This window comes from Aphelocoma coerulescens, chromosome 1A, assembly GCF_041296385.1.
Source record: "Aphelocoma coerulescens isolate FSJ_1873_10779 chromosome 1A, UR_Acoe_1.0, whole genome shotgun sequence".
In the NCBI taxonomy this organism is placed as follows: domain Eukaryota; kingdom Metazoa; phylum Chordata; class Aves; order Passeriformes; family Corvidae; genus Aphelocoma; species Aphelocoma coerulescens.
Genome location: NC_091014.1, coordinates 29,758,791 through 29,779,327, shown reverse-complemented (window position 1 = coordinate 29,779,327; position 20,537 = coordinate 29,758,791). Strand labels below are relative to the sequence as shown.

The window sequence follows — 20,537 nt, the reverse complement described above, 5'->3', positions numbered from 1 at the left end:
GACTCCAGAATGTTTTAATATTTACGGTCTCACTTCTACTTATGAAACATGTTATAATTTTTAACAAAAAAATTTAAGTCAGAATACGCAGAACTACTCCACTGTATTATGAAAACTGCCACTACACTGGGCTTCTGAAAACTTATGAATTTTAGATGGTGTCAATAATATAGAATTTTGTTTTTCATTATTCTAAGCATGTTGATCATCCGTGCACAACAGAAAACTGATATTTTTATAATCTAGACTAGATTTCATTCCATATATCAAATTAGAACACATAACCCCAAATTTAAAGTCCAGATCTGTCTTTCTGCAAACCTTTTATTATGCAGACCTTCTAATAAGTATGCTTCCTGACAGTTTCATTGTTCACACTTAGTAATCCGTGGTATCTGCACAAATAAATGAAAGCCATACAAACATTCTAATTGTCCTTGAAACACATAAAACTAACAACAGTTAGTTAAATGAATTAACACAGGAGATCATCTTACCTGCTAGGGAGTAGGCAAAACAGGGTGTAATAAGATGACAGATGAAGAACCAAATGGTTATCTTCTGTTCAGCCATTATCTCAAAAGGAATAGTGCACTGCAATACCATCCTTCAGAGAGCTAAAAATGCCTGTTACAAAGAAAGAAGAGAGGGTGAATAATTCTGACAATAGGCTTTATCTCATATCACATTTGGCCTGGCAGATTAGGTGACTAAACTGAATATTTAAGAGTTAATATAGGATAGAGTCTTTTGAATAATAAATTCATCATCAGAATTTCTGGATCAAATTAATGATTTCCATTATTCAGAGAGCACACTGTTTCAGAGTACTCAGATTTTCTGGTGATAGTAATAATATGGTAAATGTTAAAACCATAACATCCTTTTTTACACTTATCTTCCAGATTCTATCCTTCTTCATCTCAGTAAATACTACATTTCAATCCATTACTTCAGTCTGTAAAAAGACTACAGTGAAACTGAAGTACATTCATCTCTTTCAGAATTCAAGTATTTTTTCTACTATATCATTATTTTAAACTTTAAATATACAATAAATGGTTCTCCACAAAGGCGGTTTTATTTTTTATGAGTTTCCTTTTAAATGCTGAATGCAATCATTATTGCAATGTTGTTTTCAAAGGTTTTTCTTTTCCATATGGGAGAAACTCTGCCTGTATATATACTAAAACCAAGCTAAAAAAGCATGCAGCTTCTTTTCAATATTCTAAGGTTTTATAACGATTTTTTCAGAACACTTCTGTAATATCTGTTACTACTTTCAATCAGAATATTTTGCTAGCTTTTTGTTTCTTGCTGGGGACTATTATCTATTTCTTTAGGGAAATGTGTCATCATGTTTTCAGTGTGCAATTCTCTGGGTTTTTTTGATGGATTTCTTGTCATGAATATATAAATGGATCCTTTACATCCATCACATCTTGTTCTTGCTTCTTGATTGGTTCTGTTAAGAACTTCACACAAAGCAAGGCTTCCAGCTTATCCTTGACAGAATATTGCATCTCAGGCACATGCTGATATCATCCAGTCCTCTCAGTATATTCATTTTGTTACTATTTCATTTAAAATATGCTTATACATACTTAAACACCCTTCAGTAACATGCATCCCAGAACATGGTGCATGCTAAAAAAGAAGACTTGTAGATGTGGCACTTAGGGACATTGTTTAGTGGTAGACTCAGGCAGTGCTGGGTTAGCAGCTGGACTCAATGCTCGAAAGAAGTCTTTTCCAACATAAATGATTCTATGATTCTAATATTGCATTGTCACTTTTTGCAAGGTGTAATCTCAATGCTCCTGCTTTCCAGCCTCCTGTGCCAGGAACTGATGACTGACAGTGACTTCCACCTTTTACCATGACTCTTGCCCTTTCCACGTCAAAATTTTTACTAAATTTTTCATTTCCAAAATCCAAATGGTTTAGATTTTGCTTTGAAACTGCCCTGTTTCCTGCCTCCAACACCAAGAAAGGGGCAATTTTAAATTACTAAGGACAAGTACAAACATAGCTGACTCCCTAAGTATGGCTGGGATAAATCCTGCCTTGTTACAGAGAGTCTCTCGTCTGAGCTGCTGCCAGACATGCCTGCTGCAGTGTATGTGTCTCATGTCTCCCCTTGAGGTGGCTAGGAATGTGTCTTGGCCATTGGGGACTTTTACTTGTGCCTTCTTTCTCAAAATAATGCTAGGCTGTTCATTTGAACATGCCTCAAACAGTGAACTTTCCTTATAACAGTTTCAAGAGTGTTTTGATAAACTCATAGTGCAGGAAAATGACAAGAAATATCACAAGAAAATCTTTTGGCTCAGAAATTACAGAACCTGTTGCATGTCACATTTTCTCCTTATTTTTTAGCAGATTAAATCCTTAATAAAAAGTTTAAAACTATGACCCTAGAATTAGCTAGCTGTTATATGAAAAATGTGCTCAGCAAAACACAGACAAGAGTTAAAGAGTGATTCCCCAGAACTGAGATTTATTTAGAAATATTCCCTAGAAAAAGGCTCTTACATTGGCAACAAAAGCGTATGGAAAAAGGCTCTTACATTGGCAAACAAAAGCTTACTGTAGCTGGATCTAAGGGGAAGAATTTATAAATAAATTTATAAACATCTTTACCTTCTCACTTCTGTTGGCACTAAAGTTTCTTCAGACTGTCACACAAAGGACATCCACAACTATTTCAGGCATCTATGCTGACCAAGGTATGAACTACTGGGTATGTATGATTCACAGAAAAGACAGTGGTAGGTCAGATCAAGAAATAACTTTGCATACTTTTCCAGCAGCCATGCCCTGGCGATGACATCCTTGTGATATGACACTGCCTTGCCTGAAACATTTGTTTCCAAATGACATGAGTAAAATTGCATAGTTATGCTGAAATAACGCACATAATTAAATAGCGAAGAAACAGGAACTCTTTTGGGAACAACGGTAATTACACAGCAGCTTATGGTGATAATAACTGTGTTCAAGCATATTGATAGACGAGACTGTTAAGAGCACTGTGTTCTCTGACGTTATAGCCATAGACGGAAGATCCCTCCTCCCTCTCTTTAGCAGAATTTAGGTTCGATTTTGGAAAGATACAATGTCCTCTAGCTCTCCAAAAATCCCTTTTTGCTGGCTCGGAAAAAAAAAATTGTTTGAACAATGGTTCCAATTACAGTAAATAAAAATTGTGTCAGAAAATGCTATAAATACCTCATTTTATTCAGAGGCAAAACTATCCACCCTGCCAGGATTTAAATCCTTTCCCTACTCTCACTTGTTTCGGCTGAGTGGGTTCTGTATATAGAGCACAGCCATCCCTTCTGATTCATCTCAGCTTGTGGGTGAGAAGCTGTTTCACATCGCTCTGCTGAATTTTGGCAGAACTGCCTGCTATGAGATGAGACAGCACGCAGGTTATCGCTGTAAGTGTGAGGTGCTGTGGCTGTGCAGTGTTACACCCAGCCACCCAAGGAGCTGTCCCGGCCTATCTGAGGTAGCAGCACTGGTGCCGGAGGCAGCACCGTGGGCTGCAGTGCTCAGGCAGCACAATCTACTGCCTCTTTCACATTATAGCTCTCAGCCTTTTATCTTTGCAGAGTGAGAAGGATATTGCTGCCTCAGTAAAAATCATTCCCAGACAAAAAACCAGCCAAGTTGCTTTTCTCCTCTGAAAAAGCAGAGTGACTACATACCTACACATTATTCCTTCAGTCTGCACAGTACACGATCCTTCTTTTTCCAAACAAAGCACCACAATTTTAGCAAACAAGTGAGAAATTTAAAAAATATATAATAGAATGAGCAGGCATTTAACTGCAACCATGTCATGTTTAATTACTATCCAATGCTCACTAACACACTTAGGTCCATTTTGACTGTTCAGTTTCCCAAAAGAGCCAGTCACCACTACAGACCCTTTGCTTGCTAAATTCAGAAAAACAACATCTGGTGAGCTGTCTGGAGTGCAATCCTCCCAAAGGAGGTGGAAAAAACTGGGGCATTGGCTGCTGAATGGGAAGCACATTAAGTTTTGAACACAGGGACCTGCCAGGGTGCTTCTGGAGGCTTGCAGTGTCTCGTGATGCTTCATTAGGATGAGAGGTGCTCCCAGGACACAGGGGTAAACCTGTCTCTTTATACTATCCAATTGTTGGGATTTTTTAATCTCGCAAAATACACTTTAGGAAAATGTCTACATTTTCTGCCATATCCTGCGTGCTTTCTTCAGATCTTTAGTGCACTTTGGCATTTATTAAGGAGAAAAAGACACCTATTTTACAGCTATGGAAGCAGACAGTGTTTTCCATCACTCCCCTGCTAAATCCAAATGTGCAGATGACATCATTGTTTTGCAAGGGCATAAAGCATTTATAGGGTAGACAAAAAGAAATTACAAACAGCAGGTAATTGAAGTCAGTTGAATAAAGATTTTTAAGATCAAAAGCAGTAAAAATAAGGTACATAATCTACCAGATTTGAAATCACGAAGGGATAGGGATAGACAAGGGAAAGCAGAGCAACAGTGGGGGATGTTGAACGGGTGAAAAGGAGGCAAAGAAAAGATCTCAACACTACAGAGGGAAGGGATGTAATGTGAGACATGTAAGTGATGTGTGGGAAAATGGAAGCAATAAACCAACCCAAAAGGGCAGGTAGAAAGAAAGGCAGAGAGTGAAAGCAAAGGAGATGTAGGCAGATAAAGGTGTATGAGAATTACCAGTTGCCTCTGTCAGTAAATCTCAACATTTACCATGGAAGAGCTTTCCTGAACCTCACCTGCCAAGGCTTTCAGAGTGGGAACAGTGTGATTACTGCATCAGCCCTTGACATCCACTCAGGGCTCGAGTCAGGAACCCCAAGTGCTGATGGGGAAGAGACGGGGCAAAAGAAAGTGTTTGGGAGCTCTGGCATAGTACACTTAGCTAGGAGAGGTAAATCAAGATGCTTGTTGTGATCCCCATTTCCTGATATATTATGATAATTATAGACATTCAAGTTTTAGAATTGGTAGAGATTCCATCCAGATTAAACTATAAATAGATACAACAATCTAGAAGAATTCTGTGGTTCTCTACCCTTTTTCAAAACATGAATATATATAATTGCAATAATTCACTAGCAAATTAACACAGTGGCAAGTTATAATCAAAGTCTTTTAGGAGTCACACAATACTTCAGCCTAATCAGTGTTTTGTATTTGTTTTTACTTCAGACTCTTTCAGTGATTTTCGTAAGCATGTAATTGCTCCTCATCTTTATTTTCTTAACAGAGCTGGCATTTTCTCCTATGGTAAGTAACTCCTCACAAATCTTATTAGTTGCTCAGTATGTAGAATTACCATGAAACTTATTAATTAAAAAAAATAATCATGTATATTGCATATTATTTATTGTATCACTCTTTGTCCTTTTCTGCTATTTTGGCCTTTGCAAATTAATTTTGTAATCAATGAACGAGTTTTGACAATCTAGGTAAGAACATGCCATTAAAAAGGGCGCTGAATCTTGTTTGTAAGTCTGGTTTCTGAGCCATCACCCACAATCCAATTTACTCCTGAAGCCAATACGTTAGCCACTAGCAATTACTAGCTTTCTCTATTACTGGAAAAGTGGTGACAGTCAAGTTCCTTGCCACTACAGATTTGTCTCATTCCAGTAGTGTGGGATTGCTGTGAGCAGAGTTCCAAGCCAGCCCTGCTCTTACAGCGCTGCTGCATCTACAGAAGATTTTACATTGGCTGGCTCTCACTTAGAGTCCAAAAGTGACTTTAGTTCCCTCCATAAAGGCTCATAGAAACACTTCAATTCCTTATGATTTCTATAATTATAATCTTCATTTTTGACAGATTTGTTCAAGTGGAAACAGAATCTCAAGTCTACTGCTCACAATACTGCCCACTCGCCCAAACAGTCCATCAGCAACAGTCATGCTTCTAATATTTTCCACTTCATCCTATATAGAGAATACAGCTACACTCTCCATTTCACATGAATGAAATCCAGCTAAAAAGCACATCAATTTGATAGCCCATAAATAAGACACTCTTTTTGAAAAGAATTTACAATTTCAAGGACAATATGCAATGACATAACAAAGAAGCACAAAGTTGGAGCAAAGTGCAGTCTAATTCCTCCCCTCCAATAACTCAACTTTTTTAAACTGCTTACAGGTGCTAAATAACCAATAATAAAAAGAAACCCCAAACTCAGAATTAGTTTATTAATATATTTTAACAGGCTAAATTAGCTAGTGATTCTATCACTACTGGATAATTCCACCAGTTCTGTAATTTTGCTTAATAAACATTGACTTGGAAATACAAAGAACCAGTATCTTGGCGGTGATCTGGAATTTAGTTCCCTCTGGAATTAAATCTGGACAAGGATGCCAGAAAAGACAAGAAGGGCATCTTCAACTACACCAATAACAAAAGGAAAACAAAGGATAATGTGGGCCTGTTGCTAAAGGGAGGGGAAACAGTGGTTACAAGAGGATGCTCTGAGAGAGCTGATGGAACACCCTAACAAGGCTGCTTGGAACTATCTTTGAAAGGCTGTGGTGATCAGAAAAGGTTCTTGAGGACTAGAAGAAAGCAAAGGCCACCCCAGTTTTCAAAAAAGTCAGCCTCACCTCAGTCCTCAGAAAGCTGATGTAGTGCCTCATTCTCGAGGCCATCTCTTTCCACATAGATGACAAGAAGGTGATCAAGGGTAGGCAACACAGATTCCCTAAAAGTCAATCACGCTTGACCAACCTCATTGCCTTCAACAATAAAACACATACCTGGATGAATGAGGGGAGAGCAGTGGATATTTTCTAACTTGACTTCAGCAAGGCTTTCAACACTGTGTTGCACAAAATCCTCATAGGAAAACTCTGGAAGTGCGGGCTGGATCAGTGGACAGTGAGGTGGATTGAGAACTCGCTGAATGGCAGATCCCATAGTGCCATAAAAAGTGGCAAAGAATTTAGTTGGACTCCTGTCACTAGTGGTTCAAGGTTCAGTACTGGGCCCAGTATGGTTTAACTTATTCATTAATGACTTGGATGAAGATGCATCGTCAATAAGTTCACTGACAACACAAACCTGACAGGAGGGCTGACACCCCAGAGTGCTGTGAGCCCTTCAGAAGGGCCTCAGCAGGCTGGAGAGATGGACAGAGAAGAATTGTCTGAAATTCAAAGAAGGCAAATGCAGGTTCTTGCACTTGAGGAAGAATGCACCAACACAGGCTGTATCATCCTTCCGATTTTCCTTATTTCTCTCTGTTTTGTCTCTTTGTTATTTTGTCCTCATAGTTCACACAACTAATAATATGTCTTATTTTTCTTATTTGCATCCACAGATTCATTATGAACCAATACTAATTCTCTTCCCTACAAGGGCCTTAGAGCAGTCACACATCTCTCTCAGCCTGCAGTTAACCAACACCTCTGTAATGAAGGGTCATCTGGTAGTACTATTACATACATACATTTTCAGGAACATTAGGCATCTTCTAATTTGTGGTAAGCTCCACAACTCAGCTTTACTATTAATTATTAATACAGTTTAGTTACTTTTCTTAAGTCAGCTGCAAAAACACAGTTTTGAAATACTTTCAGATCATGAAGTGTTGCTTAGTGGTACTTAAGCATTGTCTAATCATCATGTCAACAACAAAGGGTCAGACAGACAGTCCCTATCCACACTTTTTGCTCTATCAGCAACTGGTTGCTCTTTCTTCTAATGTAATATATAAGAAAAAAATCACTTACTACTGTCATACCTCACAGGCATTACTCACTTTTCTGAAAGCTTGCTGTAAGGGCTTTGCTGCTTGAAGACTGCCTGGTAAAATATTTCAGCAGCAAAAATCAATAAACCTCCTGCCAAGTCCTGAGCATCCCACAGAACAGCATACTACTCTGTTCCCACACGTACAAGTAGCTTCCACTTGTGTCTTAAAGACTAAGCAGTTTAAATTTGACTCCAAGGTAACCAAACATACCCAAGTCTCTAAAATCAGCATGAAAAAACATCAGCCATTAATACAAATAAATATCCATTATTAAAACTGGGTATTCCTTCATGATAACATGGATTTTTAGGTTACTTTGGACAATAACTTTGAAGGGACAAAACACATTAACTTCTTCAGAAAAATTAAGTGTATAATTGCTGTTATCTTTTGGAGCTTTAAATTTTGTTGGAAGTTTATAAAAGGAAACGTACTAATCAGAACATCATCTTGAAATTAAATCTTAAAGAGATCCATTTCTAAGAAAAAAACAATCAGTTTATGTTTCAGAAAAACGAAATGAAGACTGTAAGAAAACCTTTATAATGCTCTTGGCATTTTCATTTGATTTTCACATTTTCTTGAACTTAGTAATACCTTTTTATTCATCAGTAAATGCAGATATGGGAATGAATCATGTATATTCAATAAGTTCACAGCAGATGTATTTATATACATACAAGTTTAACAGTTTATCCATATAATCTGTAACTCAGGATACCCTATAACATACTTCCTATTGTACAGCCAAAGACAAGCTCAGTGGGAGATTTCATCTTCGAACTGCATGTTTCCTAGCAACTCTATTTGAAATCAGAGTAGCATTTTTTAAATTTACATCAATCACTTGGAACTGTTGAGAATACTTAAAACATCTCTTTCATCCTATGAATAAACAGTTCGAATCAGACTAGCAGCTGCAAAAAGGAGAAAAAAGGAAAATCAATTCAATGTTTACTAGAACTTGCTGGTAGATTTTGGAACAATATATTATTTGTGCCTTTTGGTTTTAAGCTTACACATTTCCAAATAGAAGTTGACCAATGGTGAGACCCATTGGCATTTTTTATAGGTTTGAGCTGCCACCACCATTTCAAAGATCCTCTGTGTTTTAAAGACTACTTTTCAAGGATACATACTCATACGGCAAGCTTAGCTGTACTCTGAAGATTTCAGCAGATAAGTAAGGGTTTCATTCTACTGGTTTAATGACCTACAACTAGAGCACTGCTTCTGTAGTCTTCACATTTTTTGGGGAGAAAGAAAAGAAAAAACTAATTTTTTGAAAAGCTGAGTTTCTTGCCTCCTAACTGTCAGTTGATACTTTTCATACATGTGTTTACCATCAATGCCAGTAGACCCTCAGAGGCACACAGCATGCACAGAAATCTCTCTTAACACTTAGCCAGCAAGGAGGGACACAAGGACATATATCACCAGAACAGCCTTTGGAAATCCCTGTGCCAAAACCACTGAAGCTGACATAAGGAATCATATTTTCCCAATGCTACTCAGAATCTTGGTCTCATGATTGCACTTAGATTAAATCAAGGTGGATTAAGGAAGAAAATAGGCAGGAAAATGGATAGGCAAGGGGACAAAAGGGCCTGATTGTGACTCTTCTGGTTGAGGGGTCCGTACCCTGTGTGCGTGGATGTGGATGGAGGCACAGGTGCCCACCACTGGTATAGGACTGTGAGCCCAGGTCCCTGTGGTGGCAGCAGCAGGAGAAAACAGAATGTGTCAGAGGTCTGAGTGGTGGCAACTGGACAAGGGGCCATAGGTTACAGGGATACATGTATCCAGGGTGCCAGCAGCTATGGAAGGTGATTAGATCTGTTGTTGTGGGTGTGAATGCCAGTGTGGGATTGCCAGCAGCCATCAAATAGCGAGCAATTACAGTAAGAGGCTTGGGAGCAGGTACTGCTGTTGCTGCCAGCAGCTGAGGATAGCTGGGCATCCAGGCCCAGGTCCCAGGCAGGCTGGGTGCCTAAGGCCAGCTGCGGCAGCGAGGGGTCCACGCGTGTACGCACACAAGCTTTCCACTAACGGGATCCATCGCAGTCAGTCAGACAGCCTGAGGCTCTTGGGGCTGTTTCTGTTGGTGACTCTGCTGCTGTAGGTGGCCAGCCACACACAGAGCTGTGCATGCACTGGGAGCTGCCGAGCATCACTGCAGGCTCTCACGGCCATAGGGAGCTGCAGGCTCACCTCGCACAGGCAACCAGATCTGGCAATGCCCCCAAAACAACCAGAAAGTTCAGTGAAATGCATCTGATGCTGAATTCCTACAACGATGTGAAAGATAAGCTGCATGAGAGTGTGAGTGTTTTATTTTTGTAATGCAATACATTTGAAAATGCCAGTATTTTACCTCTGTAATACAATAACGTCTGTATATAAAGTATGAAAATTATATTATAAAAATGATGACTAATCAGTTCAATGTCTGAGTGCAGAGAACTATGTAAGATCACTTCTAAGCATTAACAAGTCTATAAATAAAACCAAAAGAGAGAAAAGTTTGATTTTATACATGGAAAACATTCTGTTTTGCTTTTCATACTTAAATATCAAGAAAAAAACACCCAAACAAATAAAAAACCCAGAGTGATATATGAAAGCCAAAAGCCTGACCTACAGACATGTCTCCAAATATTTAAATATAGAATGAACACATACAGCAAAATCACAAGAGGCAGTCACCAATTTGCAGGAATGAAGCCTACAAAACTTCATTTTAGGGATCTTGTTCCAAGTTTCGTATTTTGGTGTCAAAAGATATATTTTGTTATGTAAGTAAGTACAGCTTAGGCACATCAGCCACAAAAAAAGATATTTCCCTTTAGTTATCAAAGTTGCATTAGTAAGTCCACTTCAACTGACTAATTTCAAATATTAAAAATGTTTTAGTTGATAACTATTCTGTTGAACATAACATATGAGTATATCTCTCACAGATGCTATTTCACTGTGGTGATAAGTCAAGAAATCAAAATAACCTTCTCACTTAAAAGGTCGTGATTGCGAAGACATTCTATCACATCTTGCAGTGACTCCATGTTTTTCCAAGCAATGGAATAGAGTCCCTAGAGACTTCATTAAACAACTGCCTACAGGTCCTGCACAGCTAATCTGTATTTACTGCATTTCTGACATGGACCCGACATGGCCTCCAGCACAGGGGCTTTCCCTCTTTAGGAGCTTCTGGCCAAACAGGTATAATGAAAACTGAAGTAAATTATATCTGAAAAAGATAATCCTTTCAAAATAGGAATCCTACCTGTTCTGAATAATAACTCTGATTTGAAAGTATGAGATGCAGTATGTAGGAGTGTTAGAGTTCTGTGCTTACTACTCTTGTTTTTCAGCACTGAAGAGAGTTCAAACATACAATGTCTGTAGTCTTTGCTTAGTAAAACTTGGAAAGACAGTGAATGTGCACTGAAATTTTATTCATTTTCCCTATTATGACCTAAAGCTTTCAAAGAGCAGTACTTCCTAATTCTTGATTTCCAACTTCTGAATAAAAGAATAGAATTATTATTGTACTTTATTTTTTCAAATTATTTAGGTTTATTTGAGGGATATATATAACCAAAAGTGGTCAACAAGCAAGGTTGGTCATTCAAACTGTACTGTTAAGTACTCACACAATATTAACTGTTCTGATTTTTCATTGTCTTGGTACCACAACTGAAGGGCAATAAACCCATTATCTAAGAAAAGGAAAAGCACATAATCACCTGCAGACATTGTTCTACCCAGTAAAAGCAAAGTAATCGACATATATTCTAATATCTCTGGTGATATGCTAGTGGATGTACAAATTAGGAACATCCACACCTTAATGTCTTTCAAAGAAACAAATTATAGGTGCTTTAATCCATTAACTTTTACACATACTTTCTATCACGTCTGCCTTTGTCCTTCTTCCTTGACCTTTTCCCCAAAGTGCTCAGCTTTTCTTAATTGATCTAATTTAAATGGAGAGGCATGTAAGGTACTTCTCACATTCAATTTATCTGTAAAAAATTTTGATAAAATTACACCCAGATGTACAGCTGAAATGACAAGAGAACAGACAAAATGTTACTCACAGTAACCAACACCAGAAATTAAATAGCATCATTACCTTCACTGGCATCTCTGTGCTTTTACACTGATGAAGATATGACAATAGTTTAGCATGTGTAAGAAGATTTTAAAAGGCTATGTGAAGGATGTTGCTATTTGTAACTACTCAGAACTGCTGTATATCACATTCTGGGGTCTGCTAATGCATCTGCCAAATGAATCATAATAACGACAAAAATTTAGCCATTTAGTATTTCCATTTCTCAAAATATTACAATTACACCTTTCAAATGTACAATGTTTGTTCTGTAACATTCTGAGAACTTTGTGGGTATTTGCCTTCTTTTGGTAAAAATATTTTACAGTTTTCATTAAAGTACCAGTATGAAAAAAATCTTCTAGTGGAGAACATGACTACATAATATTTGATATACACAATTAAACTAATCAGGCATTTTGCATCACAGTTTTATATATAACCTTTTTCTTCTAATAAACACAGTAGCTCTAGGTCACAGCACAGATAACTTCTGTGCTGATGGTATAACAGAAAAATCCTTTTGTAAGACACTGAAACTTGACAATAAGTCAGTATTACCTTAGATGTGCCATCTTACATTACTGTTTGCTTTGGTAATTTATTTTAATGCTGCAATCCGGCTTTCTTTTTGTAGCAAACACAGAAATGCAAGGGCAATTTCGAAGAGCTAAAATTTCAGTATTTGTGATCTATCACAGGATCTCAAGTCCAAACTTTTGCAGATCATTCTTTGGACTGTTCAGCAGAAACTTGACAACAAGAGGAGCATACAGTCCTTGTCAGTATGGCGTATTGGCACTGAAGGGTTTAGGTAGAAGCACAGTGGAACAAAGGAAATAACATGATGGTTTAGGACCTCAGGACCAAGGTTAAGGTTTCTATGGGAATAAAGTGTTATGGGATTTTCATGAAAAGATGAGCTTCAGAAGACATGCAGCAAGCTTCACTCCAGGAGGCACAAGATCCCCTAACAGAGCACGTACCAAAGACAGCTTTAAGACCTTCCCCAACAATGAAGCTTCCTTCCAGCTTTTTCCTATACTATAGCATTGCAGTACACATTTGCTTCGTATGAGCAGACAACTCAATTGTTTATAGGCTGAATTCTTCGGATATTTATTGTGGATGGAAGAAAACAAACAGAAGTCCAAGCATCAGCAATAAACTTCGAAATAATGTACATTAATATACCCCTCATTATTCATGAGAATTGAAGAAATGCTAGATTTTTCCTGGTTTACATGGACAAACTCCCCTTTGACTACTATAACATGTTCAAGAACAGATTTTTTGATACAGACAAAAAGAAAAACTCTCTTCATCTCTACTCTCATATTTGACACTTGAGATTACAGTTGAGATTATTTAAGACACCCTGCTATATTCTTCAGTCAATTCTGCGACTTCATACTTGTATATAAGTCTTATCAGAAGAAAAGCAATTAGACTGAGGAGAAAAAATAAAGTAACGAGAATTAATTCCTTTGCTTACCATCAACCTTCCTCTATCTTGATGTATTTTGCAGTACACAGTTTGAAGAAACCAGTCACTAGTGGACAAGTTTACTATTCACAAAATATTATAGTGCTGTTTCTATAACATATAATGGGTCAGATTATTTCATTAAGTGCTCGTATTACCACCACTATTTTATGCTTCATGGCATATCTAAAGATTATTCCTTCTAACACATCATTAATGTTTGTAATAAAAATGTTGTTATTGGCAATTCGGATTTATCCTCAAAAGACTGTGAACCTACAATGAACATCAAGTGTATCTGAATTAAATACAAATGGTCAGATGATGGTCCTAAGTGAGCTCTTGGACTCCATTATGTTCTAAAACAAAAGTGACTCATACAATGTCTCATAAAATTTATTTAAACCATTTAGCTAAAATAAAATGTAAGAAAATAATAATCAATTATATTAAATTCTGAGAAGGGTTATCTGAAAGTGATCATCTGCTACTGTGAAACAATTTAATGCATTTGACTAAAATCTGTATATATTTTGAAGACACTTTGAATGACTTTGTATTCAAAACTGAATATGTACCTTGAAGACGGTTCTACAGAGTTGTTTTGTGTTCGAATCACCAACCTTTTGTTATTGATTTTGCACATTTAATTTTTCATTTCCTTTGTGGTGTATAAACCACTTCTCTTCCTAATTCCCAACAGACACAGGGTAGATCTTACAGTAACACTCAGGTGGAAGAAGTCTGACAGCCCTTGTTAACCTCTTACAGAAGGCATTGTAAAAGTTTCCTTCAATTCAAGAAGAGACTTTAAAGTATATCTTTTTGAGGCTGTATTTCAGGGTCACTTTGACGCAGGAAACTTCCTTTCTGATGTCTTACCTTTCAGAACTGTATTCATGTTCGTGTTGCCAGGCAGGCACACGGCTGTAAGATACAAGCAAAGCTCTGAAGTCTTGGGTCTTTCCCATGTAATAATGCCAAAGGAAGGACATGGAAAAAGAAAATACATTTCAGAGAAGGTTTTGACTGGTTCAGCTTGGTAATATTTGTTATTTGGAAGTAAATGGAAATTCACTCCTGGTATAATTGCAAATGAAAGAAGTCTGGTTTTAAAAAACCACAATTAACAGTAAGTACAAAGCAGCCACAGTGTTCTTCAATGCTTAGGAGGCATTCAGTGCAAAAAGGAATAAATTATAGAGGTCATAAACCAGAATGGGTGCTCTCTGGACAGCAGCAACTCTGAAAGGCATCTAAGGGATACAGTGGGTAAGCAATTTAACTGAGGTTTCCAGGACAATGCTGTGGGTAAAAGAACTGCATGACCCTTAAGGATTAAATGACTCAGAAGTACAATTATTATGTGAATTTACTTGTTAGAAATAAGCAAATTTGCTTGGAACTAGCATGACTCATATTTGAACACTGTCAATAATTATGATGCTGGGTGATATTTATTTAAAGAGACTGGAAAAAAAGAGCATGGAGAGAGGTAAAATATAGACATATATACAAAAGGAGTGGAGAAAATGCCTTATGGCAAGAACTTTCCTTGTTCAACCTGTCTGGGCTACCAAGGAGATGACTGGGGAATATCCTGGTTACAGCACGTAAGTATGGCTTGAAAATATGGGAGAAAAAAGGGTACTGCAATCTTCTAGAGAAAGACATAACAAAAACAAAAAGCTGGAATTTGATTCTGGAATGATTTAGATAGGATCTATGGTAAAATTTTAGCAAGGCATACCATTTTAGCAAGTGACATTCCCCATTCTTGAGGTTCTTCAGTAACTACTAAATACTTTCTCACAAGGCAAAAAGTATCACACTCAGCACTGAGGCAGCTGGCTGAAACTCACTGACCTACCTCGGAGTGCTCATTGCCTTTCAAGATCTCAAGCTGCAGACAGAAGGCAGATGATGATGTTCTGGCATAGAGTTTCCCCAGAGTGGGATCCTTTCAGACTGACAAGCCTTGTTACCTGTTCCCAACACCTTTTATAGCACCTCCTTTTAGTGCTTTCAGCAAAGTACACTGTGAGTCCACAAAATAAAGTGCCATGCTCCAGTGAGGTTTGAAGTAGATAATTCTTTAGTGAGTAGCAACTTTTGTTTCTCCTAACAAGTAAAAAAACTTCAACCTACTTTTTGTCTGAATACTATAAACAGCTGTGGAAACTGCAAACAAAGCTGTGATCAAGAGATCAAAATGTAGAAAGAACTGATTATAAAAGAAAAACTTCTTGATAATAGCTACATCAATTACAAAAGGTCTGGAGATGATACTGGGTTATGAGTTATGTTGAAAGATGTTCCATTTGCATAGAAATAAACTACCTGCAAGAAAAAATCTTTATAACCAGCAGTCACTCATCATTTCATCACCAGCAAGATTAAAAAATACATCTCCATGTATTATGGCTAGATGTCACTGCTTCTGTCTTAAAAAACAAGCTTTATGATACATCTTAAGTTTATGCAATAGACCATATGTCAAACAGTTTATTTTGAGAAACTTTGCCTGTAAGCATTTGAAGCACCAAGGTTTAAGATTTTCAAGACTGACTTCTGTATCTATTATTAAAAATACAATTTTCAAATATTTTTTCAAATATTTTTGGGTGCTCTCCCCTTTCCTTTTTTTTCCTAAGCATTTTACCCATTTCCACCAATTAATTTAGCCCTGACACTTCAAATCACATTACTCTAGATGAAATGCTGCTCACTCTAACATCTTCTACACTCCCACTCTTACCCCAAACACAAATTCACTTCTTATGTCTCATTTTTCATTTTTGGCCATATTTGCCTAATTTCAAGCACATTCGGATAAACACATGTACATCCATTTGATTTCTTGTCTGAATCTGTCTAGCACCAGGAACCAGTAGCATCAAAAAATAGCCTTTTTGTACCTTTATTTACTAAACAAAAGTTTCCCTCTATAGTACTTTACCCCCTATAGTATTGCTTGTAGGTAATAGCTGAATCCTTGTAAGTTAAGTACTCTATAGTATTTACCCCTTATGATAAGGCATGCTTTCAAATACTACCATTATTCTCATGATTTTTCTGTGAAGCCACTCAGATATTTTAAAATCTGCCTGAAAGGCATCTGCAGTGCTTTCCTCAATCTTATTTAGTATTTCCTAGTTCACTGTAATTGAACATCAGAGAAAAGATATTTACACACAGCACTAAGATATCGATTATCTCCAAGACTCCCCATGTCTTTTTTAAAGCCTCATGGAGATGATAAACTAATCCACAGAAATGTCTCAATTGTACAGATATCTACCCCAGGGAGGGGGAGGAACTGAAAACCCCAGGAACTGCTAGTCTGCATTTCTTTCCATTCTGCTCTGCATTGCAGCTATTCAGTATTAAGGAAGAAACTGTTCATTCCTTAAACCTGTTTTTAAAAATCGCGTGGCATGCTTTCGGTTCTGTGAAATGCAGTTAATGAACTGTGCACAATGATTTGCTGTTAGACCTTGGCCTTCCCTATTATTTAATTGGCAATTAGTTCCACACACCACGCCGCATGCACTGCTAATGTTACCAGGTTACCGGGACAGAAAGTACTTTTTCAGAAAGGAGTAGAAGCAAAGAAAAAGGGTATATGAAATTCCATCACTGGAAAGGATGTTTGAAATCCCATCACTACCAGCCCTTGGCAAAGACTAAAGAAGGCTAGCAGACTGAAAAAAAAACTGTCTCCACAGGGAGCATCCTGCCAAAGGTCAATGTGATGCTGCATAAAAGAACATAATAAAGGAGGCTTAAAATGTGACCACAGCATTTTTCAAATTTCTTGGCTGTAATCCACTTACGAATCTTACAGTTTTTATTAGCTTTCCCTCCTTTTAATGAAAACTGAAATACAACACAACCACGTATTTGCAATGTTTCTAGCTTCAATATAACAAGTGGAAGATAAGGAAAGAAATTATGAATACATTGGCTGCTGCTGCTTTTTCTGCATGAATATGACCATTATGAATTTTGACGATAACCTGAATTCTCAGCCAAGCCAGTCTAAGTGAATCTCAGGTTTTGAAAGTGTCTTGAGAAGCCACCTGATTCACCACTGTGCTTCTACACCTTCTGGATAAGGTTATACAATATAAAAATAGAAACAATGCAGCACAGTACTAGGAGTATGTTTTAGCTCTACAATTTTCTGTTTGTATTTAAATAATTTTTCTAGAAGGTTTTGTGGGATAAGAAATGTCAATTCAAGAGTTAAAATAGAAAGCAGATTATTTTAAGCACTACATGGACTCTTTTTCCTAGGTAGAGAATTACAGGTAACAATCTGTCCCAATGCCTCGTAGCAGATAAAGAGTAAGTGATGTATATAACTGCTGTGCATCCCTGCCGTGATGCAGCTGCTGCTTCTGTGTCACTAATGGACTCCTCTCTTGGCAGAGAAGGAATCTCCAGTCCTTTTTCAACAGGTGACAGGCAAAAATAAATTTCAAATACTTGAGCTGGCCTGTCAGGGAGCCAATTACCATTTCAGCTTACCAAAATCACTCAAAAAGAAAAGCAAGGAAAAAGAAACATGACAGAAGATGACAGAAGAATGACAGGAAAAAACAACAGAACTGGGCAAAGAGAAAAAGTGGATTCAATGCTGAAAATACGAGCAGTCTCAAAATAAAATTAGGATAGCCTCATAGTAGTTGTGCTGTTTTCCTTGTTTTCTTTTTTATTTGATGGGAGTAAATGCAAAGACCAGGCCCCTGTGGATCTTTTCTTGTATCTTAACAAAACACACTTTGCCCCTGGCAAGGTTTTATAGTTCATTATTTCAGTGATTTGGGTTTTAATGGAGTGCTGCATCTTATTCAGCAGTAAGTACTGGCATGAACTTGAGAGACAGCATGGGTGGAAGAAGGGGAGGAGACAGAGGGAAGGCTTTCTCATCCCTCCAATTATAAAACTCTCCTCAGCTTGCCCAGAGGAGGGAAGAGTACTGGCCTCAGGGACAAGGGTGCAAAGAAAAAAACGGATAAACATGGTGATTTGGCTTAATAATATGCTTCCTACTATATAAAACTGGATTAGATACAGTTCATTTCCTGCAAAGGTTTCCCAAGCATTGCTTTACATTGCCTTGTGCCAAATGAGAGAGTTGTTTCCTGCTACCCCATACACGTGGGTTTAGCAGAAGGATCCAGCTTTAGTATGAAGCTGGCTGCTGCATGGTCCTGATGGCCAGTCTCAGCATGTGACATCCCCTACTCTGAAGATTGCTCAAAATGTCCCCCAGTACCTCATCTGGGTGAACAATGACAGGTAGATGAGAAAGATCTCTCTCACAGATGCAATTTTACCACATGTAACAGCTTAGAGCAAACCAACTTAGACACTGTGTAATGAGTGGCAGTTCTAACACAATACACAATGTTTCTTTCCTTCAGAGTTTGCAGAAAGCATGCTAGTACATATGGTGTTGCTGGTTTTGTAATTCACAGTGTGTTTGATTTAATTTATATGTAAAAATGAAGTGGAGAGAAACGTAATTGAAATTCACCAATTTACTGCCAGCTCTTATCTTCACGTTTGAATGGGTATAAAATACGAGTCCTTTGGGAAAGGGAATGAGTGGTGCCACTGGAGGCTTGCCTGCACAAGGGTCAAATGATAGGAAGCTCAGACAAAGTACTCATCAGCTGCTGGGTCCTGTCCTTCACCCAGCATTCCACTGAGCTTCCTGCCCTTGTAGCCAACAGTAAGTAATAGCAGATTTGTGGATTCACAGTTACCTTCTATCAGGAAGGAGTGGCTTATATCACCCAAATTACACAGAAGCAGATCCTCAGGGAACTTTAAATGTTTGCAGCTCCTGACATGTCCGGTATCATGCTTTCCATCATAAAGAAACCTACCAGCTTTTTTCAAAATGTTTTATCAGAAATAAAATAAACTGCTCTCTATCAGATCTGAAAACACTTTTCAGAAACTTCCCCTAAAGCTTAATTTCAGGCACAAAGACAGGGTTGCATTGGTATTCTTATTCTCTAGCACAGAAACACAGGGCTGGCACTCATTGTCACAAAATGGGGGAAATAACAATGTCCCCAGGTGTGCTTCTGTCTGCCTCTAGAACTGCTGTACAGGAAATTATCATTAGAATTAAAAAAGAGGAGCTGGTACTGAACAATAATAAGTATCTAAGCAGTAAACTAGTATACTAAGTAAACCTGGTATACTACTAAGTATACTAAGTAGTAAACTAAACAGTAACAAAATTTATAAAAAAAGAAAATAATAAACTGAATATGGTCTGAAAAGCATTATGTTCTTAGCATATGGCTGCAGGTTACATGGGAAGAAGACTAATATCTATTGTTTTATAACTGTCTCTACAGAATATTTGGTACAAATTGGAAAGTTGTTCAAATTAACGTTTTCAGATATGATAGATTCTCTTTTATCAATGTATATCAAAGTTCAAAAGATTGTATTAATATTAGTATCAAATAAATGATAATTATATCCTCTCTTAAACATCAAAACTCATTTGCCTGATAAAGTTTACATTTATAAAATGCTGGTCAGGGGCTTGAGGACTCAACAGACTTCACTGTGCCAAGTTTGCCATTAAGAAGCATAGGGCAAATTGCTCAGACAGACGGAGCTGGTCTGATTCCTGTCATGCTAAAAAACAGTGCTTATCACAGATTCCCGGAATGCCCTTAATAAAAGTAACTTCTGCTGTTCTTAAACTGTATCTTTGCATTTTTCACACCCCCATAGGGTCATAACCATGTTATGAGAAAGGGCTGTGAGAAGCCTCCCTGAGGCCTCCATTCATGCATGTGCTGACCCTGGGGTTGGGAGCTATGCTGCACTCAGGCTCTTGCCAGAGAAATGCTGCACGCACCTGTGCCCAGACCTGAACTTGCCTTGCTGACTTCAGTCCAGACTGGCAATTCAGACTGGCAATCCAGACTCCTGCCTGACTCTTGATTTCCATCACTAGGCCTCCTCTGCTCTTCTTATTCAGTTATAAATAGAGAGGTGCACGTCTACATACATGTACGTGTGCCTGAGTATGGTTTCAGTCATAAGAAGTGGAAGGATTTGCATGTTTGCGTGCGTACGTGTGTATGAAAGGCA

The 20,537-nt window shown here is 37.8% G+C and overlaps 1 protein-coding gene across 1 annotated transcript in view; it reads right to left on the bottom strand.

Moving 5' to 3' along the window:
* The window catches only part of CNTN1 (contactin 1), a 162,562-nt gene that overhangs the window by 79,971 nt on the left and 62,054 nt on the right, over positions 1-20,537 (bottom strand). The window contains exon 2 of the mRNA XM_068997569.1: positions 498-627. Coding sequence (XP_068853670.1) covers positions 498-606 — 109 coding nt within the window. The 5' untranslated portion in view covers positions 607-627. The remainder of the gene's footprint in view (positions 1-497; positions 628-20,537) is intronic.